Source organism: Tympanuchus pallidicinctus, unplaced genomic scaffold (genome assembly GCF_026119805.1).
Source record: "Tympanuchus pallidicinctus isolate F22 unplaced genomic scaffold, pur_lepc_1.0 scaffold32, whole genome shotgun sequence".
In the NCBI taxonomy this organism is placed as follows: Eukaryota; Metazoa; Chordata; class Aves; order Galliformes; family Phasianidae; genus Tympanuchus; species Tympanuchus pallidicinctus.
In genome coordinates this window covers 2,857,628-2,880,841 of record NW_026294750.1, presented here as the reverse complement: position 1 = coordinate 2,880,841, position 23,214 = coordinate 2,857,628, and the positions used below count along the sequence as shown (strand labels likewise).

The following is a 23,214-nucleotide window of genomic DNA, read 5'->3' as shown; positions in this document are numbered from 1 at the left end:
TTGTTCTCCTGCTTTTCACAGGGGAAACCTTTGAAGCCCTGAGTGAAGCAGGGACAGCAGGAAGCCAATTTGTGTGAAAATGTTCATTCGCTCCTTGTAGAGGTGAATACCAGCACCGTGCCCCTGTGCTGATGTCACCCAGTTCACCCTAAACTTTGCTTGACCCTAACAGCAGGCAGAGGTGGCCGGTAGGCACTGGAGGCTGGGGATGAGGTAAGTGCTATATCCCACCCTTGGAAGTTGCATCAGTGACAGCGTGCAGCTCTGAGTTGCACGGCCCCAGTGCGCCTTCCCTCAGCACCTCCTCTCCCATTGCTCTTCATCATTCCAAGAACCCGCGGTTGGATTCTGCTCTCACGTTCCTCCTCCACGCCGCTCTCCCATTGCTCTGAACCCATCCTCAGTGCTGCTGTTAAAATAACATCTGCATCGTATTCAACCTTTGACCAACCTCACCCATCACGTCATCCCCATACGTGTGTGCTGTGACGCCGGTGCCCAACGCTTCATGTAAACTCGAGGGCTCGTCCGTGTTATGTGCTGACTCTAAAGGAACATGTGAAAGATTCACCGCAATTCTTCAATGCTCCGTAGGAAAATAAGACCCACCTTGTTATTTTTGGTAGCAAACTTCCTGCTAAGAAGCAGCAAATACATTTTTCTCTCTCTCGCGGGGGATCGGTGCTGATCAAAAACCTGGCGCAGCTCCAGGGGGACCGTCAGCATTTGCTGCTACCTGAGAGATGAATCACGGAGATCTCATTTCCTCGTTCACGACGAGCAAAGTGCCTGCAGCTCTTGCAAGGGCACAGATGAGGCCTGGGCTGCTCGGGGCATAGCACGATGCGTCCATCTCCTGGGGTGTTGATCAATACTGGGCAGCCCCGGAGGGACGAGCTGTGCTGAGGATGTGCAGACAGGAAGGTGTGTTGTGCAACGGGCAGCAATCAGAGCAGCCCTGAGCACCGTGCACCCTTGGCTATCTGTTTGTGCCTCCAGTTTGCTAATGACAAGGGTTATGAGTTTTCCCATGTGTGCGCTATCGTAAGCTGTTCTCAGTGCAGTGGAAGCCAGCCACAGTCTTCTGTTGGCTGAGCAGGCTTTGCCTTCGTTGCATTTCTGCTCTGTTGGTCCTCAGGTGTGCTCTGCACAAGGCTCAGGTTTTGCTTCTGTGGTGTTTCAGAGCTGTGCTGGGATTCCTTGCAGCAATGTTTGGAGCTGCCCCAAAACGGCCCCAGTGGCAGGATGAGGCTTGGCCATTTCTCCTGGTCTGGGGCCACTGGATAGGCTCGTGCAATGGTATGGCTGAGTTGCCAATTAGGCTTTCTTGAGTGTTTTAATTAAAACACCAGGCATCAGTCTTGCTTGACCCTATGGTTGGGTGGGTCCTGCTGAGTGCTTGCTAAATTTGAATGTAAAATCACAGAGACTTTGGACAGCACTCATTAGGATGATGATGACTGATGAACTCAGCTGTAAAAACAGGCTGTGCAGGAGCACCAATCCACGTTTATTTTGCTGGCAGAATGGGGCTCTCCAGCAGTTGCCCTGTGATATTAAAGCAATCTGGATGCTTCCCTAGCTGGGAAGGCAGAGGAGTTCCTCATTTCTCTGCAATCCCTGGTGACTGCTGAAGCCAGCACAGAGCTGTCAGTGTGTTATGGATAGAGTGTGAGGGTTCTGCTGGTCACAGGAGCTGGGCTCAGCATTGCAAAAGTGAGAAACTGAAGTTCCATCTCAGGGAAAAAGAAATTTAGCATTACTGCCGGGAATTGAACCTCGCAGCACTGCCTTGACCCCCTGGATTGCCTGGAGCAAAGATGTTGTTGCTTCAGGTTATGATGAAATGGTGGAGAGACCCTGCAAGAGGCAGGAGCACAGAAAGCAGAGATGTGAGGTGAGAGCTGGCTGGTGTGTGTCATTGCATTGCCATCCCTGTCCAGTGGAGATCTCCATCTCTTTAATCAGAAAGCCCAGTACTTGGATTGAGCATCCTGGTGTGGCCAATGCAATGATTTCCCTTCCTCCTTCCATATCACTGTACAGTGGGGCGAGTCTTTGTTAGAGCTGTGCTCAGCCCCTTTCACAAATTAATAGAGAGCATAGGATGAAAAACCATCTCAGGGATCACACATCTCAGTCCTGCAAACCCCGAGGGTTCAGTTCCAGCACAGGGAGCCGAGCCCTCGGGATACATCAGGATGGAGTGATTGAGAGAACAAAGAGGAAAGCAAACGGCGGCTGTTCCTGTTGGGTCCCCGAGCTGAGGGCAAGCCGCCGTGAGTCATCACGAAACCATCTGCGTGTCGAGGAGACACACGGGGCTCAGTGCAGCCCGACACACTCGCATGGGAAGGAGCTTCGCCTAAAACCGGCGTCTTGATGAGAACCACTGCCCCCCGCAGGGCCCTGAGCTGCTGCAGGGGCAATGGGAGGAATCACTTTGCTTTGCACATCCCACTGTCCAACCCTGGTGCTTTGCACATCCCATCGCCCAGCCCTGGGGTAGCAGCTGCAAATGTAATGGGAGGAAAGGCTTTGCACATCCCCTAGCTCCTCATATCCATTGGTTTTGCTCGTGATGCTCCTTCTGCTGTGCTTGGTTTCTGGGACAGCTGCAATAGGGCTGCTTTCCTGGGCTTGGATCTGTGCTGGAAGAGGAGACAGAGTGCTCAGCTCTGCTCTGTAACACTTAGCATTGACAGTAACTATTAAAGGCAGTGCAACAGGGTGGAAATGAGCAGGTAGAGGGCTTTAGCAGTACTTTTGTAGGGATGTTTTGATGTATGGTGAGCCCTTTCTTTTTTTCCATTTGCCTTGCATCTTGCTACGCTCTTCAGAAAGAAAGGAGTTGGTGATAGGAACCTGCAAAGCACTGATTTCAGTCACATGGGGCTAAAATCTAGGGCACAGAGAGGCATTAGCATGGCCCAAAAAGTTAAAAAAAAAAAAAACACCATTAAATAACAAGTGTTAACTGTAACCACAACTGAAATCGGGAGAGTTCCAAAAGCTCTTGCAGTTTTGATTTTGTCTTTTTGGTGCTTCGGTGCCCTCATGGCACTGAAATTTGGGTCCCCACCCTGTGTGGCCATTTGAAATGGTGCTGGTGCCCAAAGGCACGCTTCCTCCCTGTTAGCAGAAGAGTGGCTTTCAGGAAAGGTTCCAAAGAGGATAAGATGGAAAAGAAAAAAACCAGAAGGAATTTCTGCTCCAGTCATGGGCAATCTGATGCATTTCCTTGGTGAGTTCCCCGTTTGAAGTGATATTTGCTTATGGAGGAAGGAAAAGCTAACATTTGGGTATCCCAAAGTCCTCTGGAGTTTGTGTGCTCGCATGTGAGCGATTGAACTGAAGCAGTGGTGAAACCACGACCGTTTCAGCTGTGCAAACCCTGCATGGATGCTCTCCTTCTCTTCCCTCTGTGCTTTCCTCGAATCCAGGTGTCTTTCTGATGGAGAAAGGAAGGATGGAGCAGCCGCCCTCATGGCAGCGCCTCATAGAACTGCTGGTGCCCACAGCAGTGATTCACCCGCACAGCTCGCCTGTTTCACCATTAAATCATCTGACACTGGGGTTGTGCAAGCCTGGACTTTGCTGGTTGTCCCTATCCCTGCTTCCGTGCCTCAGTGTGTGCCCTGTGCTCGAAGCACGGGCTGTTTTGCTGGGCTTTTAGGGAGGAAAATAAAGATTAGGAGCGTTTTCTTGACTTTGCTGTTGGAAGGAAGCCCTGTTGGTGGGTTGCAGTGGGAGCTGGGTGGCTTTCCACGCAGCATTGGCTGCATGGTGGCAGCTCAGGTCAAACACTCTGCTGAGTCTGTGCTCTGGTTGGTTCCTCAAGTCCTGCATTGCTTCACCCTGCGGGAGCTGAGGCTCTGGTGAACATCCTCCTCCAATTCTTTTCCCATAGGGCTTAATGGTTATTTCTATTGTTTTAATTCCTACATGGTTTGTCAGCGTGCAACCAATACCAGACTGCAATCTTTGCAGCAGCACTGCTGCCCGGTTGGAGTAGGTCATGCAGTGGGGATGGGGCTCAAGGAGCCCTCAGGCAGTGGGGTTTTGCTCTCAGGAAAAAAAGAAAAAAGATACCCAGTGAGGAAACCATTTGCTTCCGTGGGATAAGAAATAAAACCAACAAACCAAACAAGCAGAAAACCACCGCCTGTGAGAGATGTGACAGTCCCACGCTGTTACTGTAACACCCAGACAGACTGAGATTGGCAGGAACTACATCAGCACTACGTGGTGTGGGATAATGAATGCAGCACCGCAGCCAGAATACGGCACAGCACATCTTGGGGTGCACGAGCAGCTGCAATGCCAAAGCCCTGCTATATAGAATACCCATTCTGTTGTATTTCTCCATAAGGGCTGATGTTTGAGGTGTGTGCTGGTGGGTTTGGGGCACCCAGTGGGCTGCAACCTGTCCTGATGCATGCAGCACACGTAGGGGCAGGATGCAGCCTGCATGGTGCATGTGCCACGTTCTGCTTTGAGGTGGGTGTGAGTCACAGCTGTGACTTGGGATGGTCCTGCTGTGTCACACTGCATGCTGCTGTTTATTCTTCCTCCTTTTCTTTTTGTCCAGCAGTGGGAGAGACTGCTGTGGATAGGGATGGCCAGAGGGCACGGCCAGAAGTGACTCACAGCATTGCTCCTCTGCTGGCACTGTCATCGTCAGTGAGGGATTCTGGCTTTGGTTGCCCAGACAACATCTGCAGGGATTTCCAGAGCCTCCTTCTAAAAACTCCTTGGGGATGAGACGTGCACAGTCACAGGTTTGTGTGTTTCATCCACCAGGTCAGCGTCCTGCAGCAGACATCCCTGTGTTTCGGTGACAAAACAGCACAGACACACAGCCTGCACGCAGCCCCAGCCCTTGGGTGTCACAGCTGTGCTCTGTGTCCTGCACCGAGCTGCTCCAGCAGCTCAGGTAACTGGAAACCTTCCTGCTCTGTACAGTACGAGGCATCCCATCCGCTTCCTTCCTGTGGTTATTTCAGCAGAGTGACTGAGCTTTACTGAAAAACTCACCGCCAAGCTGACTCAGCCTTTTCCCTAGGCAGGGGCAGGTGCTGAGCTCCCTGGGCTCCTACCTGGAACTGCTGTGTGCCCAGGGCAGACAAGTCGTGTGGAAGGGGTGAAATTGCAGAGGTGGATATTGGCTGGTGGGGTGGAGGTGGTATCTCCTGTCTGATCTGGGCTCAAGGCCTCGTCCTGATGGAGAGCAAAGTGAAGCCGTAGGATGATTGAGTTGGAAAAGGCTGTAGGATGGCCAGGTCCAATCCCACCCCATCCATACTCTGCCCACTGACTGCATCCCTCATTGCCACCTATGGACTTCACAGGGCAGAGTTTCTCTGCCATAGCACAATGGCAAAGGGGTTTGTGCCAGTGAATATTTCATTGGAAACTTGCATTTAAATGTGAGTCCCCTGTGTCTTCTTCCTTCTCTGATCATTAATGCATGCCTTGAGTCCTTGGTGATCCTCCCTGCATGCACCCTTTCCCCATTGCCTCCATACATTGGTGATGTACAGCCACCTTAACAGCTTGGAAGAAGAGAGGAGAGCCTTTGTTTGCCACAAGGTCTTTATTAGCAAAAATAATATCTTTCTTTCCATGCAAACTGATGGTGCATTTCATGCAGTGACAGCAGCTGGGGCTGTGCCCACTTCCAGTGAGGATCCAGCAGTGCCCTGAGCCAACAGCACTGCACTGGGAATGCTTCCCATGGGGATGCCCTTCCATCTCCATACGCACCAAAACAGAACAAATCACATATAAATAGTCACTTTTCAGCAGTAATTTACAAAGTACAGGAAAGCAAGCAACAAACTGGCTGTATTTCATCGTCCTGGGGCACAAACACTTCTAAATATTAGAAGCAAACACCCTCCAGGTCTTGGGATATTCCTCCACCTCCTCTTGCAAATTAGAAACGAAACCAAGTATTGCCAGCGCTGCATGCGGCTCTATGGATTTGAATACAAATTACTCAACCCACCTTAAAATGGTGGTGAATTAAATATCCTCTAGCTTCTAAAAATTAATATATATATATATATAATAAACACTAAATAAAACTCAACAAAGGCTGAAAACTACCTGAGTTAATTCTTCAAAGTGCAGAGTGTCCAACCCAGCAGCTCTGGAAGCCAGTCGACAGCAGCCTCTAAATCAAGTTCTATTAGAACCAACTGCTTAATTCCTACCATTAATTCTCTTTGACCTGGAACAGCATACAGGCTGGGGGAAATAGCCAGGGTTAATTGAGCTATTGCTGAGGCAGTCACGAATTGTTTGCTCTCACACGGCTTTCCATGCAAAGCAGGAGAAAACCAACCTGCTTTCTGTTATTCCTGGTCGTTTTGCTCAGTGCAAGGCCGTGTGATGATTCTGAATGTCTCAGTGCCCAATTGCAAGTGCAAAACCAGAGATGGGGACATGGTTACGGAAAGAAAGAGCTGATTGCTTAAATAAATCATAGCTGCAAAGAAGAGGAGCAGAGGGCTCAGCTGGTGTTTGCAGTTGGGCTTTGCTGAGCCCTGAGCTGGGTTTGCTGCTGCCCAACGACTGTGCTCAGAGCAATTGCATTCAGGGTGAACTCGGCTCGTTCCCCAGAGGGATGGGAGCTCTGAAGGGACAAATGCCACAGCGCTATCATAAATGGTACAAAGCACTGACCAATAAATAGTGCACAAACCAATAACACAACGTTGTAAACAATAAATAGTTCACAAACCAAAACACACTGAGGTATGAGGCGAAAAAAGAAATAAATATTAAATTCATTTGGAAGGGAAAAAAAAAAACAACAAAAACACTTAAATAGAAAACTGAACGTTAAGCTGCCACTGAGCTGTAAGCCTTGGGCTGAACCCCAGCACAGCACGGCGTGCTTCGTAACACCACAGGGTTGGGCTGAGAGCAGCCGCCTGCGCTCACTTCCTCCTCCTCATCAGCAGGTACTCCTCGATGTAGTTGATGAAGATGTCGAACTCCCCCATGGCTTTGTAGATCCCGTTCTCATCCATCTGCAGGCGAAAGGCAGCCCGTGATTCATCGGCTGCACGCGCGGTGCAGAATCCCCAGCCGTGCTCTGCTTCCACCGAAACCTCCGCTCTCTCCCCACCCACTGAAGGAACGCGGCGGCTGCTCTGAGCTGAGCCGCGCTGCGTCGGCACAACTTTGGCACCCTCTGAGTGCGTGGATCCAGCAGCAAAACCGCCCTGCAGGCACCCACCTTCTCGAACGTCTCCTTGATCTGCTTGATGGCTTTGCTCCTCTTCTCGCAGGTGAAGAAGCGGTGCTGCAGAGGTGAGAGGCGGTGCGTTAACTCAGGGCTGTTCCTTCCTGCTGCTCCTGGGGTGACTCAGCCCATGCTGCGTGGTCACAGCAGCTCCAGCAGTGAGGATGCCAGTGCATGCAGGCAAGGGTTGCATTCCCCACCCTCTCCCCCTACGCTCTGTTAGACTGCATCAAATGGTGCTCTGAGCATCCTCCCTATTGCTCTGATTATCAGGTATAGAGAAGGGCAAGGAGAAATGCCACCCCAATGGGGTTTTGCTTGTTCTAATTGCTCTGCCCCCCTGGCTCCTGGCCCCATCTCTCTTTCCCAGGAAGACCCAGGGACCATTCCTGCAGTACAGAGCCCACTCACACAGCGCCTCATCGTCGTCTTCAGGTTCAGCAGCATGCTGCCCAGGTCGCCCATGCTCTGCTGGTGGCTGGTGCTGGTCTTCATGGCGCGGGGCAGAACCTCATCTGTGTAGAAGCGCAGCATCTCTGACACTGACTGGCAGCCAAAGTTCCCCTGGAGGGGAGGAGAGAGTATGCTGATGGCAATGCTTTTGCAATCTGAACCCCAGCAGCACTGCTCAGAGGCTGGGGATGAGTGTGCATCAGCCCTGCTGCAGGCACCTTGCTGGAAGGAGGGTCCATGGGCCGCATGTGACAGTGGGAAATATCCCGAATTAGGATCATTTTCCTTTGGTGGAAGGATGCAGAAGGGCAGTGGACTTGCACTGAAATAGTAATCCTTACCTTAAATTCATCCAGCAGTTCAGAGCTGAGCAGTTGGATGTTAAGTTCATCGTCTCTGGATTGCTGTAGGAGAATGCAATAGAAGAAGTGCTTTATGCAGGCAGCTGTGTTTTCCTCTTTGCCTCACTCGAGGATTGCTCTGCCTGCTTGCATTTATGCTTTAACCCCACTGCTGGCATCCCTTGAGTCCCCTTTTCCAGGGGCTATCTGTTCCTCCAACTCCTGAGCCCAGGCTGAGCTGATGCTGCGCAGAGCATCACCCCATGGCACCAAAGTGCTCAACAGCTTTTCTGAGAGGTAAGAAACTTTCATTCCTGATATTAATTGAAAGACTTGCAGCAGGCTTGAAGTCTTAAATCCCACTGATCGTGTTAATTTAATAACTAATACAAGCCATGCCACTCATCTGGCTTTTAATCTGGAGAGTTATGTTCCTTTATTGCTAAAGCATGCTGGCAATAGCTGAAGGAGGAACCCTGGGGTGAGCACCCATCCCTGCGGCCCCGCAGCACCAGCGGGTGCTCAGTGCTGCTCTGTATGCAAAGCACTGAGATTTGTCACAAGGCAATCACTCAGGCTTCTGTGGCTCTGTCAGAGAAAGTCTGTAGCAAAAGGTTTCCCTTTTCAGACAGTGCTGGCTTCAGTGAGGCCGGAGCTCATTGCCCTGAAGAATTTAATCCCTTGCTGCTAAGTCAGTGCATGATTTGCTCTGCAACTTTTAGGGGGAAGTCTGCACAATAAGGCTTGCATTATGAAATCTCTCGAGTTCATTATAACTAAAACCAGGAAGAAAAGCCTTTCGTGTTATCTCTCAGCAAGCAGTGAAACCAGAGGGCAGCCCATAGCGCAGCACATGGCCAAATCTCTTCTGCCCAGAGCAACCTGCTGCCCCCTCATCCAAACCACTCAACTCTGCAAAATGACCCCACGAAACAGAAGGAGGTGTCATACTTACAAAATAGTCCTTGATTTCCTCAAACTTCACCCTCAGCTCCCGCAGCCGGATGGGCAGCAGCTCGGAGGAGTGCAGGCAGGTGGGCTCCAAGCAGTGGGCAGGCAGGGTGCAAGCAGCCAGCAGCAGCAGCAGGGCCTGGCAGCAGCTCTGCATCCTGGGGTGTTTATCCTTTATTCTGCTGCTGCCCTTGGTTGGGTGCCACTGGAGGGCAAAGCACAGCTCTGCAGACTTCACCTTGATGGAGCCCCTCATTTATACTCTCAAAGCATCTCAGTTTCCTTTCCCCGCTTCCTGACGAGTGATATTAAGGGTATAAGTCACTCACTCAATAAACCCAAATGTCACTTGGGTTTCCCGTCAACTTTGGGTTTCCTGTTCTCTTGACCCCCCTCCCCTCCTCACTACCCATCAAATCTTTTGTGCTTAGACTCTGCATTTTTTTTTCTATTGCTTGCTTCTTGTAAATTTAAATGAGGCGACAGATACAAAGCGAAGAAGGAAAGGTGCTGTGTGAGCTCACATCTGCATTTCACAGCCACTTTTTATTTTTAGAAGAATGCTCTGCTCTCGGGGGAAAAAGTGTTTCTATATTTAAGTCTCTCTACAGGTTGACACCTCTGATCCCCAGCACTGAGCATCACCCAGCAGCACTGCGTTCAGTGAATCTGTCCAGGTGCTCCTCACTCCAGCATTGCTCTTCCCCAACCTGCTCAGACACTGTCACCTCCTTTAGCACTGTGATGCAAGCATGCAACACTCTGAATCTTTCTTTCTTTTTCTTTTTAATGGAGTTAAAACAAAGTCAGTGTGATGCTCCAGCTCTCAGCCGATGTTTTACCCAGGCATTACAACGGTCAGCCCTGTGCACAGCGCATGGAGACACACTGGGGACTTGGGCTCCTGGTGTCAGTTCTGCATGCTTCCCTGCTAGTAATGATAGCAACTATCACTTTCTTGAAGTGTTTCCTAGCAGCACGTGCTGAGTTTTATTGCACTGTATCATGGGACCCACTCTTTGCACATTGATGTGCTCTGCTCACGTGTCCAAGCTGAACACGAAACCTTTTTCTTTCTTGTTCTTACATGCAATTTTGTTTCCAAGAAATGGACAACAATCCCAGCTGAGCCCCCAGCTCCATGAACTGGGTGTGCTCTCCTCCCCACTGATAAAAGTGACCATTGCAGTGAAGATATCTCCACTGACGTCTCTCTTCCGTTTTCCTTTCTTTCATGCTCTCTTTCTGCACAACTTTATGCTTGTTTCCTTTTGGTGATAAGGCTGTTATCCAAGAAAGAGAAAGCAGAGATTAACTTGGCCTTTCTGGGGGCTTCTTTGAAGGCTTTTCTGCTATCTGGAAGTGGCATTCTCTTCATGCTGCCTCCAGCTTGTTGCCTGGGACAAATCACTCTGATTCTTATTTCTTTCACTGCCCTGAGCCTCCTTCAGTGTGAATTTGCAGACCTCTGTGAAGGAGCGTGTTACAATTAACGCTGGAAAAACGCAAAGCATTCCTTATACCATATATTTAGATTTCATTTAGAAAATGAAAGAGAGGAAAGTTTTGTGTTAGAACATGCATGAGTAAGGGCAGATGAATTATGTATTTGTAATCAGGTGAGGTAACTTCTCTAAACACAGCAGTGAGGGGTTTTGCCTGGTTTGTTTTCCTTCTGTTGGTGTTGCACCTTTCCCAAGGGCCGGGAGGGAGAGTTTTCCCAGTGAATCACTGCATGGGCACAGAACTTCTATCTGAATCAGAGCGCGTCATGGGGACCGTGCCCCGCTTTTCTTCCCCTGTTTGCGTGCCTCGGCGCGGTTTCTTCCCTTGACCACCAGCAATGAGGTTTGGAGGCCATGAGGAAGGAGAAGGGCAGCAGCTGACTCAGACCAAAATGTGTGGTGTTAAACATAACCCGTGTCACTGGTGCTGTCTCACAGCTCTGTGCTTTCACCCCAAGCTGCAAGATCTTATTTTGCATCCACTCCAAGCTGCCTCAGGTTGGTAGAGCCGTGCGAGCAGGACCTGGTGGCGTCTGAGCTCCAAGGGGGAAACCAAAAAACCAAAACCTGACGTGGCAGCACCTGGATCTCACCCCGTTCTCTGCGTATGTGCAGCTGGGGCCAAAGCGGTGATTTCAAGCCCCCTGGGTCGGTGCAGTTTGGGGAACCCTGCTTGCAGACCGGGCCACGCTTGCAGGGCGGCTCAGGGCTGCGCTCGCGGTTCGGCGTCGGCATGGCGAGGCTCGGGCTCTGGCCATGGTGCTGACTGAGGGGTCCCGGCCCGGGGTCGTCCCACACTTTCCTTCCTGCCCGAGAGCTGAGCTCATGTTTCCAAACTTCCCTTCTTCTCAGCAATCGTTGCTCTCCGTGAAGTCATCTCGGTTCGACACCCAGACCATACTGAGCAGCTCCCTTATGCAGTTCCCTCCTCCCTGTTTTGGAACCTGCTTTGTTTTTCAGCTGCACAGCGTGTAAGCCAGTTGCGTCCATTCCACAAAGGAAACTGCCCTGCGCACGCACGATGCTCGCTGTGTTTACCTGTGTTTCCTTCACCATGGCAGAGATTTTGACGGTGCAGTTTCGCTCTGACTCACCACTGCTTACTGCTGTGGAAACGCATTGACTCTGCAGTACTACGAAGCATTTGCATGAATGAATAAAGCACCTTTCCTAAAGAGTGTCCGAGGACGTGGGTGTATTTCTAAACCTTTAGGAAACAGCTTTCATGATTGCCAAGAAGATCATTTCAGGAAGGAAATGTTACTCAAAAGCCTTTTGCACTCTTTGATGCTGGCAGCTTCCATAGGGGCAACTTCTCCCATTTTTTTTCCCCCCTGGGTCTCAATCATTGCCTTTGGACAAGGGAACATGGTGTATTTTATGCACTATTATAGATACAGCTGCAGGAATTGCCTAGATTTCCAGGCTGCTTAGCAGCATGTTTCTTACCCCAAATTCCCCACTTCTCATCCATTTCTATTTGCTGTCAGTGACGCCAGGGAAGTGGAGGCTTTGCTGCCCTTCATTCACCCACTACAAAACACCCATTGGCTCTCTGGGCAGCACCCTCTCTGATGACTAACAGCTCCTGACGCATGAAACACATTGCTTTTCCTTCATGATCTTTTGCTGTCAAGGTACAAAATTGGACTTTTCACTTCTGGAAAGCAGCTTTCTAGCACTTGTTGGAATTTGCAGCTTGACTCATCCCAACCTCAACAGGTAAATCCCAAATTACTCGATGGCAATTTAACCCACGTCATTAATTGTATCGTCATGTAACCTCTAAGAGTCCCAGAATCGATTACTAATCATGAATAGGCACTTTGTTGTGACCTCTAATGCAACTTCTACTATGACACAGTCTTACATAAGAATTTCTTGGTAGGTCCTGAACTTCCATTGAACTAAACAAAACTGGAATCCTATCCTAAAGACATTGGGCAATGGAGATTTTGAACTTGCGATATCTTTTCCGATGAGGTGAAGGAGTGAGCTCTCAAAAGTCATAGAACTGAATGGATTTTTCTAAGTAGAGTCTAAATAGAATTTCTAACTGGAGTTTCTAGAGTCATTAGGAATGGTGCTGAGCACTGTTCAGTGCTGTGTTGTTTAACCAGCAGCAGCTCAGCACCAAGCAGCCCTTCACCCAGTGGGATGGGGGAGAGAATTGGAGAAAAAAAAGAAAGAAGTAGAGATAAAGTAGAAATTAACTGTTTTCTAAGGTAGAAAAAGAAGAAAGAAGCAGCAGTAATGATGACAATAATATACACCCAAGGAAGTGATGCAGAATGCAGTTGCTCACCACCTGCTGATCGATGCCCAACCAGTACCTGAGGAGCAGCTGCCACCTAGCCAGCTCTCCTCTGTTTTATAGCTTTCAGCAAGATGTCATATGACACAGCACATACCTTTGGCCAGTTAGATCATCATCCCCCCCTACACCCCTCGCTCCTTGTCTCCTTGTGCACTCCAGCTCATTTCCTGCAGGCGAGTAGAGAGTGCAAGAAGCTGGAAGACTGAAACACCCCTGACTCTGTGCAGCACTGCCCAGCAATGTCTAAAAGATCAGTGTGTTACTAATATAGTTTTCCTCCTCATCTCAGACACTGTGAAGGAAATCATCTCTGCCAGCAGGTACAAGACCAGCATGTCATGGTGAGCTGCAGCTGACAGCACCTTGGTGGTGCCACCTTCCCAGCCCTGCGCTCCCAAATGCTGGGCATGAAGCCGTGGGGTTTTTTTTTGCTCATTGCATGCAGCAGAGCAGTTGAGAAATCCTGGGTTTTCTCTGCCAGCCCATAATGCTCAGAGCAGCACGTGCTGGTTGTGATGTACTGTGGGCACGCGTTGTGCCCGCCGCCCCACAGCCCCTGGGATTCCCCCCGTGCCATTGTCACCTGCCCCCAATGGCAGTGGGATGGAGTGGGGGGGACTGCCCATCTAGCATTGCTGTGAACTGGGCACGGGTTTTGGTGACATGGTATCATTGGACAGCATGTGGTGTCCGAGTCAGGCTGAATTACAGCTGATATTTCCAAGGCAAAGCCAAGGAATGAGTTTCATGATGCAGATTCCCAGTAAAGTCACCCCAGATTTGCTGCTGGCACTTCTGCTCCTTCAGAAAACGATGCAGGAAAATAGAATTGCTCAAGTTTTTTTCTCTCTTGCATTTTCTTTTTTTTAAGCTGACAGCGTGAATTTAGCAGCCACTTTTTAGTTCCCTCAAACTGGGAGATACATGGTGACCGTGGGCTGCACTTTGCTTCTGTGCAACATAATCAGCATTTGACCCCCTGTGTCAAATGTAGGCAGAGATTTCTGAAAAAATATAATGTCCACACGAATGCAAGCATTCTCATTAAATGTAAAGTACTTCCTGCTGGGTGCTTAGAGTGCAAACATGCAAAGATCAGCAAGAGGAGAGCTGCAGCAGCGCTGCTTTCCATGTCCCTTTGGACATCTGTAAGTGGGAAGTTGGAGATGAATCTGAATGGTGGAAACCCCCTCAGTGCTGAAATAAAAGCTTAAAAAAAGAAGGGGAGGGGGGGAGGAGGGTGGAAAGAAGAAGAAAACAAATCAGAAGTGAACTTCCCCCACTGGCTGCTCGGGACAGAGAAGCGTGGCCATTTGTTTTCTTTTCCCCCTGTCTGACCACATGTTTCCAAAACTGTGAAGTCGAGGAAGAGCTTTTGTTGGTGACTTTGTGTGAGGCAGAAATGTGCCTCAATGGATGGAGTCACCTTTTCCAAGGGTTTGTATGGAGAGGCACACGATGGGGGTGGGACAATCCCTGTGCTCTGCTGGGGAGTGCAATGTGAGCGAGCCCTCTGAGTGGTGGAATCCTTCCTGGACACGTTTCCCATGTTGATTTGCCCCATTTTTTTTTTCTTTTCACATTTCCATTAAGAAATAATATGTGAGATGGGAAATCCTTCACTCTCTCCCTCCTTCTGTGCTCCTCCCTGTGGGCACAAAACCTCGAGGCTGCGAAATCTACACCCTGAGCTGCATTCAGGGCAATATTAACCCCAAACTGAAACTTGCATGTGAGCATCGGGTGATGCACAGCTCATGCACTGAAACGTGTTTCGGTTTTGGTGAAAGGTAAGTGGATGGGAGTTCTGCCTGACCATCGGGATGATTCATTTGTTCCCCAGATAATTGAAAAATCAAGCTGATAGCTGTCAGTTTCTCCTTTATTAGGCATCATTTAGTGCCTGCGCTGTCAGCACGTTTCGCGCTCACAGGCAAACGTGGTTCTATGAGGCACAGTGCTCAAACGTGGGGCTGAGTGAAGATATCTGAAAGAATGCAGCTGGCAGCTGCTCCCTCCTCTCCTGGACGTCTCTGCTCAATTCTAAAGCTGCACCATTCAGAGATTTGTCTGCCCAAAGCCTGCAGGGAGCAGGGGTGACTTGGTAAAAGCAGTCCCTCTGGGTACCAGTTTCCACACTGGCTGCACCCGATGCATATCACAGTATTTCCAGGCTGGTCTGGGCTCTGAGCAACCTGATCTAGCTGCAGACGTCCCTGCAGGGGAGTTGGACTCCATGATCTTTAAAGGTTCCTTCCAACTCTAAGGAGTCTACGATTCTATATGGCCTGCTCTTACTTATGGAGGACATGACCTCCATGTGAGAAGTGATGCTACATTCCAGGGCTGTCATTTGTATTGTCAAAATGAAGAGCTTTTCCCCTGTTGTGGCTGTGTTTTATTTCATCCCCCTTGTTCACCCACCCCCATCCATTGCAGGGCACCCACAGACCTGGGCACTGCTTCCCTTCTCCAATGTGAACTCGATGGGACCCCTCCACACTGCAGGAACACACGAAACACTGCAGTAGATGGTAACAAAAAAATGCAAATCCTGATTGCAGCTCTGGTTGCAAGAGAGGAAAAAGGTTTGAAATTAGAACCAAGCCTATTACACCCAAATTCGACAGGGAAAATGGGTATGGGGCCTCTTGTGGGTTTTGAAAGTAGAGGTCAGTGTGCTTCAATTGCTTTTCATGCACAGCTCTGCCCCCAAGGAACACTCTATAGTACAGTTTCATTTCCCCACGAGGAGCTGAGCCCCGCTGCCATTGCAGCTTTGTGTTGCTGCCTCCTCTTGCCTTGCATCACTGTCACCATTTGTTAGACAAGCCCAGTTGCTAATATGTCAGACACCCACATCAAAAAGCTCCTGAAACCTGCTGGAAACTGAGAAGCCTCATTGATTAAGGCTGGGTTTAATTTCGTTGGCTGATTTGAGTCTCTGATATCAGAGATGTGTTTGAGAATGGGTGCGTAGCTCAGCATGGGTGCTGAACTTTGCACCGTGCATCAGTGGGAGCTTTCATTCATGCTCAGCAGCAAGGCAGTTTTTCTCAGGCTCTTTAACCCCAATTTGTGCTGCAATGCTGATTTTCTTAACACGATGGGGAAAAGGGAAGAAACCAACCATCAAAGCTCACTGTGAAATCTTGATGAGACGATCACGAGCTCACCGTGCGCTCAGGCAGGGACTGCAAAGCCTGAAGGAAACCCTGCAGGCTGCTGTGGGATTGGGGCAGGAGTTCTCTGAGAGTAATTTGGTTCCTCATCCGGCTCCTGGAGTTGGCAGGAGTGAGTTCCCTGCCTCATGCACGCCTGGTGCACCTGCCAGGATTATGATGTTGAGACGTGCCTTGTGAGTTTCCCTTTGAGGAAGATGGAACTGATGACAACCAGAACACGAGTTCATGCTTTATCAAAGCTGGGTTAGCAAGTATTTAACCCTCACCACCCCCCACCCTCCTACTCTGGTGACTAAATTAATGGTTTTCTTCAGAACAGCCTTGTCAATGCACAAAACCCCTCCGCAAAGATGAATCTTAGAGGAAAAAAACTAAAAATCTCTATTTTTTTTTTCTTTTTTTCTTTTTTTTTTTTTTTGTATTTATTTTTAACCTCTCTATGTAAAATCCTGGCTTGGTGGCAGCACTGCCAAGAATGAATCATTTGTGTGACATCACACCGGCACGGTGAAGGGGGTGGCTGAGGCAGCGGCAATTTCTGTGACACGCAGCCAGGATTTGGGGGACAGCCAGCAAGGACAGCAGGACCCCCAGAACATGAGAACGTGTGGGGATGTGCTGTCGCTACCCTGCTTGGCTGAAAGAGCTGCAGGGTGATGGCGTCCCCCAGAGGATGCTCTGCAGTGGGGTGGTGTCACATTGTGGGGATGCTCCCCCAAAGCCCTGTGGGGGTGTTGGTGGTGGGGCACGCGCTGCTCTTTCTGCACGTGTGACAAGCAATGACATCCCTGGGCTGTGTGTTGATGTCCTGGCCTTCCCAGTGAAGATAAACTTGAGGAAAGAACCATGCCTGGCAAGGTAGAGCACCTACAGCACATTCCAATGACAAACTTCAGGGCAGCAGCTGTGGGTAGAGGATGAATTAAGCTTTTGGGCACCTTTCACATTCACCCTGATGTGACCCCCGGCAGTGCCACCCTGCTGATGGCAATCTGGGCATCAGTGTGGGTCTTTCTTCCTTTGGGCATCACTTGTCCCTGGTGCTCCAGGTGAAGCTGAGCCTGGGAGGCAGAGAGCAGCACAATTTCAGTATTATTAAAGTGGTTTTGGTTAGAAACGTGACTGAGAAGAGGGCACACTTCTATACCACACCTATCAGCCAATTACTCCGCGCAGAACTCTGAGTCATTTGACGAGTTTACCGAGAAAAACAATTTTCTACTTTTGTCAGCAGCTGTGGCTGAGCAGGCGGTGCTGCTCTGATAGCAGCTCCTTGGTTTCTGTCGAAAACGGATTGCACTCATTAAGAGAGAGCAGAGCAGTCAGGTTTCCAGGGCTTGGATAGAGCACAGCAGAAGGTTTCCATGCGAGCAGCAGCTTACGAAGCACGGTGCTGATTGTCCTCAGGGCAACCCCAGGGTTTGGAGCCCCGTTAGCTCCAATGGGGCTTGAGATGGGCTCTGGATTTGAGGGTCAGGCAGTAACTTCATGATGACCCTTGACATATGATGGGGTGGTGGTTAGCTGCAGGATCACCAATGGAGATGGCAAACTCTACCCTGTGCTTTTCTCCAACATTTGCCCTGCCTGGCTGAGTTGGTTTTTGTGGATGCTCCCCTGATGCGTGGCACAAATTGCCCCCTAAGCTCTGATATGGTTGCAGCTCTCTGCTATTACATCTGGATTTTTCTTTTATTAAAATGAGTGCTGGCATTTCTGTCATTCATGTCATCTCATTCTGGTGATCTGTGTATAAATCATTATCAGCTTCAGATCTGATATGATGGAGTACCTAAAACTGCTGTGAAATGAGTAATGCAACCAAACGACAAACCAAGGATGGTCTGCAAAGCATTATCAGCTCTTATAGCATGAAACTACATTGAGATGTGCTATTGAAACACGCATTATCACTCTGAAATCCTTTACTGGAAATCTAGACTTAACACATGTATGTGGTCAGTCATTGACAGAGCAGCTCCTATTCAGGTCAGAGAATCTTGGTGGTGGTTTTTTTTTTATTTTTTTGTTTGGTTGCTTTTTAGGGTGAAATAAAAGCTTCTGGATCTCTGAATGACTGTGGTGTTGGGTCAGCAGGGGCTGCTCGAAGTGCTGCTCAAAGGCTGCTTTCCTCTTTTGATTTCAGATTTGGAGGCAAATTAGTGATGCAGAGGGCTCGTCCTCTTACCTTGTAACCCCTGATCATGGCAACGATGGAGATGGCAAAGCCTACCTTGTACTGCTGTGACAAGTTATTTGGGTCCAGCTGCTTTCTGTGCTGCCAGGAAGGACAGAACAGAGCCACATCTCCAGGGTGCAGCCACACATCAAAGCCTGAATGACGCTGGAGGTGCCCCAGGCACCCAGTTCCCACTCTACCGTCTGATCTCAGCTGCATCATCACACTGTGCTTCAAAAATCCCTATTTCTTTTTTCCTCTTCCTTCCCAGAGAACATGAGCCACAGCTTGCTGGTTTACTGGGCAGATTCTGCTGCTGCAGTTGGCACGTGGTCCAGATCCTCTGCTGTGTGTGCTGAGAGGAGAAAGCAGAGCATCACCCATCACCTATCGGCTTCCCCAAAGGGTGGATTTTGCATTGAGTTTCTCACTCACTGGTGCCTGGCTCACCTGCCTCCTGGGCACCAGTTACCAAAAAGGAAAAAGTTTGGTTACCAAAAGGAAAAAAGGAGAAGTCCTTTCTTTCATCTGCAATTTACATAATGAAGTAAGAACTCACTGCTCTTCCTTCGTTTCCCTGCAGGGCTGGGTGTGCAGTGGATGCCTGGGAAGCTGCAGGCACGTTTGGGTTCTTGCGTGCCTCTTCCTCTGCTCTGAGCAAAACTTTTGCTGCAATTTTACGAGCAGCAGCTGGGGATTTGGAAAGGAAGGTGCAGATAAGAGGGCATGCGCTGCTGAGACTCGCTCCAAAGCTTCGACAAGATGACATGCAGCCTGAGGTGGGTTGGAGCTGCCTTTGGTTGGTTTCCTATATATGGACCAGGGAAGAATGGTGAGTGCATTTGTGGCCATTTTAGCTGTATGCAATACAGCGATCAGCCTGGGCATAAAGCCTATTTGCCTGCCCTGATATGATGATGGATTGAGTTTCTTTATCAATAAATTACTCACCCAGCAAAACCCAATGGCCCACAGATGTTCACACCCCATCTCTGCATTGCAACAGTGATGTCTCCAGGCTGCTGCTCTGCACCATAGGATGGAGGTGCCCCCAGGTCCACCAGTGCATCCCCATTGGGTACAGGCAGCCTGAGGAGTTTATTTAGCTGCTCATTAGTTTAGGGGCTGAGCATGGCTGTGTCCAGCAGGAATGAACTACCAACCAGCCTGGGCTGTGTGTAATGATCACCTCCATTACCTGTGCTCTTGGAAACCATCTCGTGGCCCCAGGATGTTGTCTCAAAGTTTGTTGTACCCAGGCATCTCTGTTCCCCAAACACTGGGGACGTACTTGAGGATATGAGCACCCACACATCCCAGGAGCAAGCCTGAGAGCCAGGTCCCCCTAAAACAAAGGATAAAAGTCCCACATGCCAGGACAGTGCTGGAGGGGGCTCAGCATCTTCCCAACCCCTGCTGCAGGGCCAGATGCCTCCCACCCAGGGACACCCCAGTGGCTGGAGCTGCCACCCCAGCGCGGTGCTTCCCCTCACTCCCATCCTCCCAACGTTCTGTGCCAGCATCTCCCGCCCTCAGATGGTAGGGAAACACCTGTGGGTGAAGGAGTCAGTCCCTATTGCTGGCTAATGAATTCAGTGAACTACAAAGGGAAATAGGTGCCGGGAAAAGCAAGAAAAACCCCAAAAGTTAATCCACGAGCTGTTTCCTCCCAGCGTCTGGATAAAAACGCGTCCTTTGGAGCTCTTTGGGACAGACGTCGGCAGGACGGATTGACCCGTGCCAACAGAGCAGGTAAAGTGCTGGTTTTATCCTCCCATCATGTGTCTGTATCTCCTGTAACGAGGTTTTGTAAGGGCTTTATTTATGAATGTCACTGTGAACACAACCCACATTTGAAGTGTCCCTGCTGTTCCATAGGGAAAGCGTTCTCCCTTGGGAACAGCCTTTGGGGTCTGCTGCTTTTGGTCACGCTTTCAGCCCTGCTGTTCCAGCTTAATTTACCCGTGCTTACTTTTTGTTGAGATTTGTCTATTCACCTGCAATTTTTGCTGTTTTTTGTTGTTTTTTTTCCCCCCCTATTTCTTTCTTTTGGAATCTTTTAGGAACTCTTCCTTCTCAGTTTTTCTCTCTTGTAACTGGCAAAGAAGAAATGTATAAGAGCTATCAATCAGTGTTGCTTTCAAACATACTTACATGCATGTGTACCACCAGTACTGTATAAAACGTGTGTTCCAGAAGTAGTTTAGCTGTTGGCATGTCCCTACAAACCTCCCTATCAGATGTATGTTCTCCCTGCAGTCTCATTTAATCACTTACGTCTATGAGGTGAGCAATGAATGCTGAAACAATTCACTGGAAATCTTAGTAAGAACTTTTTTGTGTGTGTGTGCTTTTGATTTTTCTGTAGAGGGAAGATTGTGAGGATTCTCAGCAGGTGCTGCAGGCATGCTGGGCTCCCGTGTGCTGCTCTGCCTCTGCTCCATGACCTGCTGCCTCACCCTGCTGCCGGCAGCTGGGAACACGATCCTCCGCTTTGGCCCCTGTAGGATTTCAGTGAGCATGAGTGAAATCAGGGCTGGCTTCACCGCCATCAAAACCAACATTGTAAGTCCTGCTGTGGGCTCCTGGGGAGCAGCTTGTGTTCCCATAGCCCTGCAGTGCCAACAAGTCCCTCATTGCATCTCTCTCTTCCACACAGCAAGCCCGGGACCCCATCAGGACGCTGAGCATCCTGTCCCATCCACACTCCCTTCACAGGGTCCAGGTGGGTGCCATCAGTGTCCTGCTATGCTTCCTTCCTCCCTGCTAACCGTGCTCAGGGCTGGGAGCTGCTGGGTGATGCAATGGCGTCTGAGTTCCTGTGAAGTGCATGGGAAGAAAGGGCAGGGCAGGGAGGAGGGGTGATGTAAAGGCGTGAAAGGAGCTGGGGGTCCTGCAGTGGTTTCTGCACGGAGAGAGCTTGATGCTTCTCCAGAAATGTGCACAGCACCCAGGTGGGTGTCCAAAAACTGGGAGACACAGGGCAGGAGAGAGACAGGAGCAATGGGTGGTGGAGGACAGCATAGGCTGCACTGCTCTGAAGGGATGGGAAGGGCAGGGAAGGGTCTTGCTGGTGTTCCTCACCCTTCTTTCTCTGCAGGGTGGTGAGCTGAGAAATATAAATAAAGCTTTTGCAGCTCTCCTGCTCCAAGGCACTGTACTTGGGCCACTGCTTCATGCCTCTAACACCCAGCTACAAAGCCAGCTCATGGGTTTGGTCAGTCAGTGAGGCACGCTGAGGGTGGGACTGCAAAATCACTCTATATCTGTTATCAGCGTACCTCAAGCAGAGCTGGAGAAGGTTTGTACACCACTGCCAGCTCCAGTGATGGGTGGCACAGATGTTTTCTTCTAGCAGTGGGAAGAAGGGCTGTGCCCAAGGGTTTGAAGCACATGGGAAAAGAGGAATTTGTCCCTTAAGCCTTCAGATAAATGCTGCATGGTCCACAAGGTCTTCAACTTCTACGTGGACAAAGTCTTCAAGCACTGCCAGACTGAGAATTCCTACATCAACCGAAAGATCAGCAGCATAGCCAACTCCTTCCTCAGCATCAAAAGGAAACTCGAGCGCTGTGTGAGTCTCATGTTGCTGAAGTTTAGTTTCAGCTTTGGCATTTGGTATGCAAATAAACCCAAGCGTTTTATAAGTTACAAAATCTTTATTTAGAGGAAAGCTCTTAACAAGAATAGGAAGAAGCACGGTGAGAAGGGTTTGTGCCTTCATTGAGAAATTGATGTATGTGCTCATTCACTGCCATGGCAGTGACCAAAACCAGCACTGGGTCTGCCTGGGTGAACTGCTCTCAATGGAGCCTGATTTCAGGACCTCAGATGGGTTCTCTGTCTGTGTTAAGAGAAATCTCTCATCCTTAAAATGCTCGTGTTCAAGAAACGTGTCGGTGTTCTACTAAGGGACATGGTTTGGTGGGGAAGCATTGGTGATGGATGGATGGTCGAACTGGATCATCTTGGAGATCTATTGCAACTTTGGTGATTCTGTGATTGATTCTATGATTGATTTTGTGATTGATTCCATGAAAACGAAAACCTCCAGCTTAACAAATTCAATTTTGTTTTTCTAGCATGATGAAAACAAGTGCTTGTGTGGACAGGAACCCACTGAGAGATTTAAGCAGATACTTGTGAACTACGAAGGGGTAAGCTGATGATTAAGCCCAGTAATTAATGCAGCTATTCAGCCCCATTACACTTGGTGGTATCTTTGCAACCTGCTCCTTTACATCCCTTTCAGTTGAACGTCACATCTGCAGCAATGAAATCCCTGGGCGAGCTGGACATCCTGCTGGACTGGATGGAGAAATCCCCATAGAGAGGAACCATGTGCTAACAGAGCTGCTGGGGGGCTGCACACCTCGGGAATGCACTGCCCCAGAGCCATTTCTTGCTGACTGTTTGATCAAGCACTGAGTGTGCTGTCAGGCACAGGAACAGGCACACGCATCCACAGGGTCTTGCATTTGGATGGCAATGTGGAGTTGGCTTGAATCAACAGAGCGTTCACATCTCTGACTTCTATCAAGCGACACTTTCCAAAGGGAGAATTTTAAAGAGTTCTCTTTGGCAGGCAATAAGCTATGATAACTTAATAAAAGTATTGTTTGAATTATCAACTCTTTGCATGAGAGCTGTGTGTTCACGAGCACTGAGTGCCTGGCTGAGCTGCTTGCATAGAGCTGATGTTACAGAGCTGCATTTGCCACTCTGGTCTCAGCTCTGTCTGAAAGGAGGCGATGGCTGACAAACACTTGCAGAATAGGTCCTTGCAGGTACTGCAAGCCAAGGAAGTCTGTGTTTCCTTTCCAGGTGATGTTTTCTGCAGTATCAGTGAAATGAAGTGTTCTATGGAAGATATGTGGTTGCTGAATAGAAGAAATCTCCAGTGTGCATTTACTGACAGTCAGCAGGAGGTTTGTGGAAGGCTGATGCGCTTACTGTAAACAAAGCCAGCCTGAAACTGTGCTGAGTTTGCACTGAATTCTATCAGAATTCAGAGGAATTACATTTCGA

At 49.4% G+C, this 23,214-nt stretch overlaps 2 protein-coding genes and 1 long non-coding RNA gene across 4 annotated transcripts; 2 read left to right on the top strand and 1 right to left on the bottom strand.

Moving 5' to 3' along the window:
- Nucleotides 1–5,590: 5,590 nt before the first annotated feature.
- Nucleotides 5,591–9,157, bottom strand: IL10 (interleukin 10). 2 transcript variants are annotated; one of them, XM_052698269.1, is made up of 5 exons: nt 9,005–9,157; nt 8,050–8,112; nt 7,667–7,819; nt 7,250–7,315; nt 5,591–7,040 (listed from the first exon to the last, which is right to left on the bottom strand). In XM_052698269.1, exons 1-5 carry the CDS (start codon nt 9,155–9,157, stop codon nt 6,948–6,950), a joined length of 528 nt encoding a protein of 175 aa, XP_052554229.1. In that variant the 3' UTR covers nt 5,591–6,947. The 2 variants fall into 2 exon arrangements, with proteins under 2 accessions (XP_052554229.1, XP_052554228.1); XM_052698268.1 differs by having other exon boundaries at nt 5,591–7,315.
- On the top strand, nt 7,100–11,685 carry LOC128088089 (uncharacterized). The gene is made up of 2 exons (XR_008210158.1): nt 7,100–7,208; nt 7,302–11,685. It is a non-coding gene; the product is annotated as an uncharacterized LOC128088089 (long non-coding RNA).
- An 8,894-nt stretch (nt 11,686–20,579) lies between these two features.
- On the top strand, nt 20,580–22,576 carry LOC128088082 (interleukin-20-like). The gene is made up of 5 exons (XM_052698272.1): nt 20,580–20,751; nt 20,846–20,911; nt 21,608–21,760; nt 22,269–22,343; nt 22,439–22,576. The coding sequence occupies exons 1-5, from the start codon at nt 20,593–20,595 to the stop codon at nt 22,514–22,516; spliced, it is 531 nt and encodes a 176-aa protein (XP_052554232.1). The 5' UTR covers nt 20,580–20,592; the 3' UTR covers nt 22,517–22,576.
- The last annotated feature ends 638 nt before the right edge of the window (nt 22,577–23,214 follow it).

Coding starts and splice junctions, on each gene's coding strand:
- IL10 (XM_052698268.1), bottom strand. CDS start 9,157: ATGCAGAGCTGCTGCCAGGCCCTGCTGCTGCTGCTGGCTGCTTGCACC. Junction 8,113..9,004: donor AGGAAATCAAGGACTATTTT/GTAAGTATGACA, acceptor ATTCTCCTACAG/CAATCCAGAGACGATGAACT. Junction 7,820..8,049: donor AACTGCTGGATGAATTTAAG/GTAAGGATTACT, acceptor CCTCCCCTCCAG/GGGAACTTTGGCTGCCAGTC.
- LOC128088082 (XM_052698272.1), top strand. CDS start 20,593: ATGCTGGGCTCCCGTGTGCTGCTCTGCCTCTGCTCCATGACCTGCTGC. Junction 20,752..20,845: donor CCGCCATCAAAACCAACATT/GTAAGTCCTGCT, acceptor TCTTCCACACAG/CAAGCCCGGGACCCCATCAG. Junction 21,761..22,268: donor AAAGGAAACTCGAGCGCTGT/GTGAGTCTCATG, acceptor TTGTTTTTCTAG/CATGATGAAAACAAGTGCTT.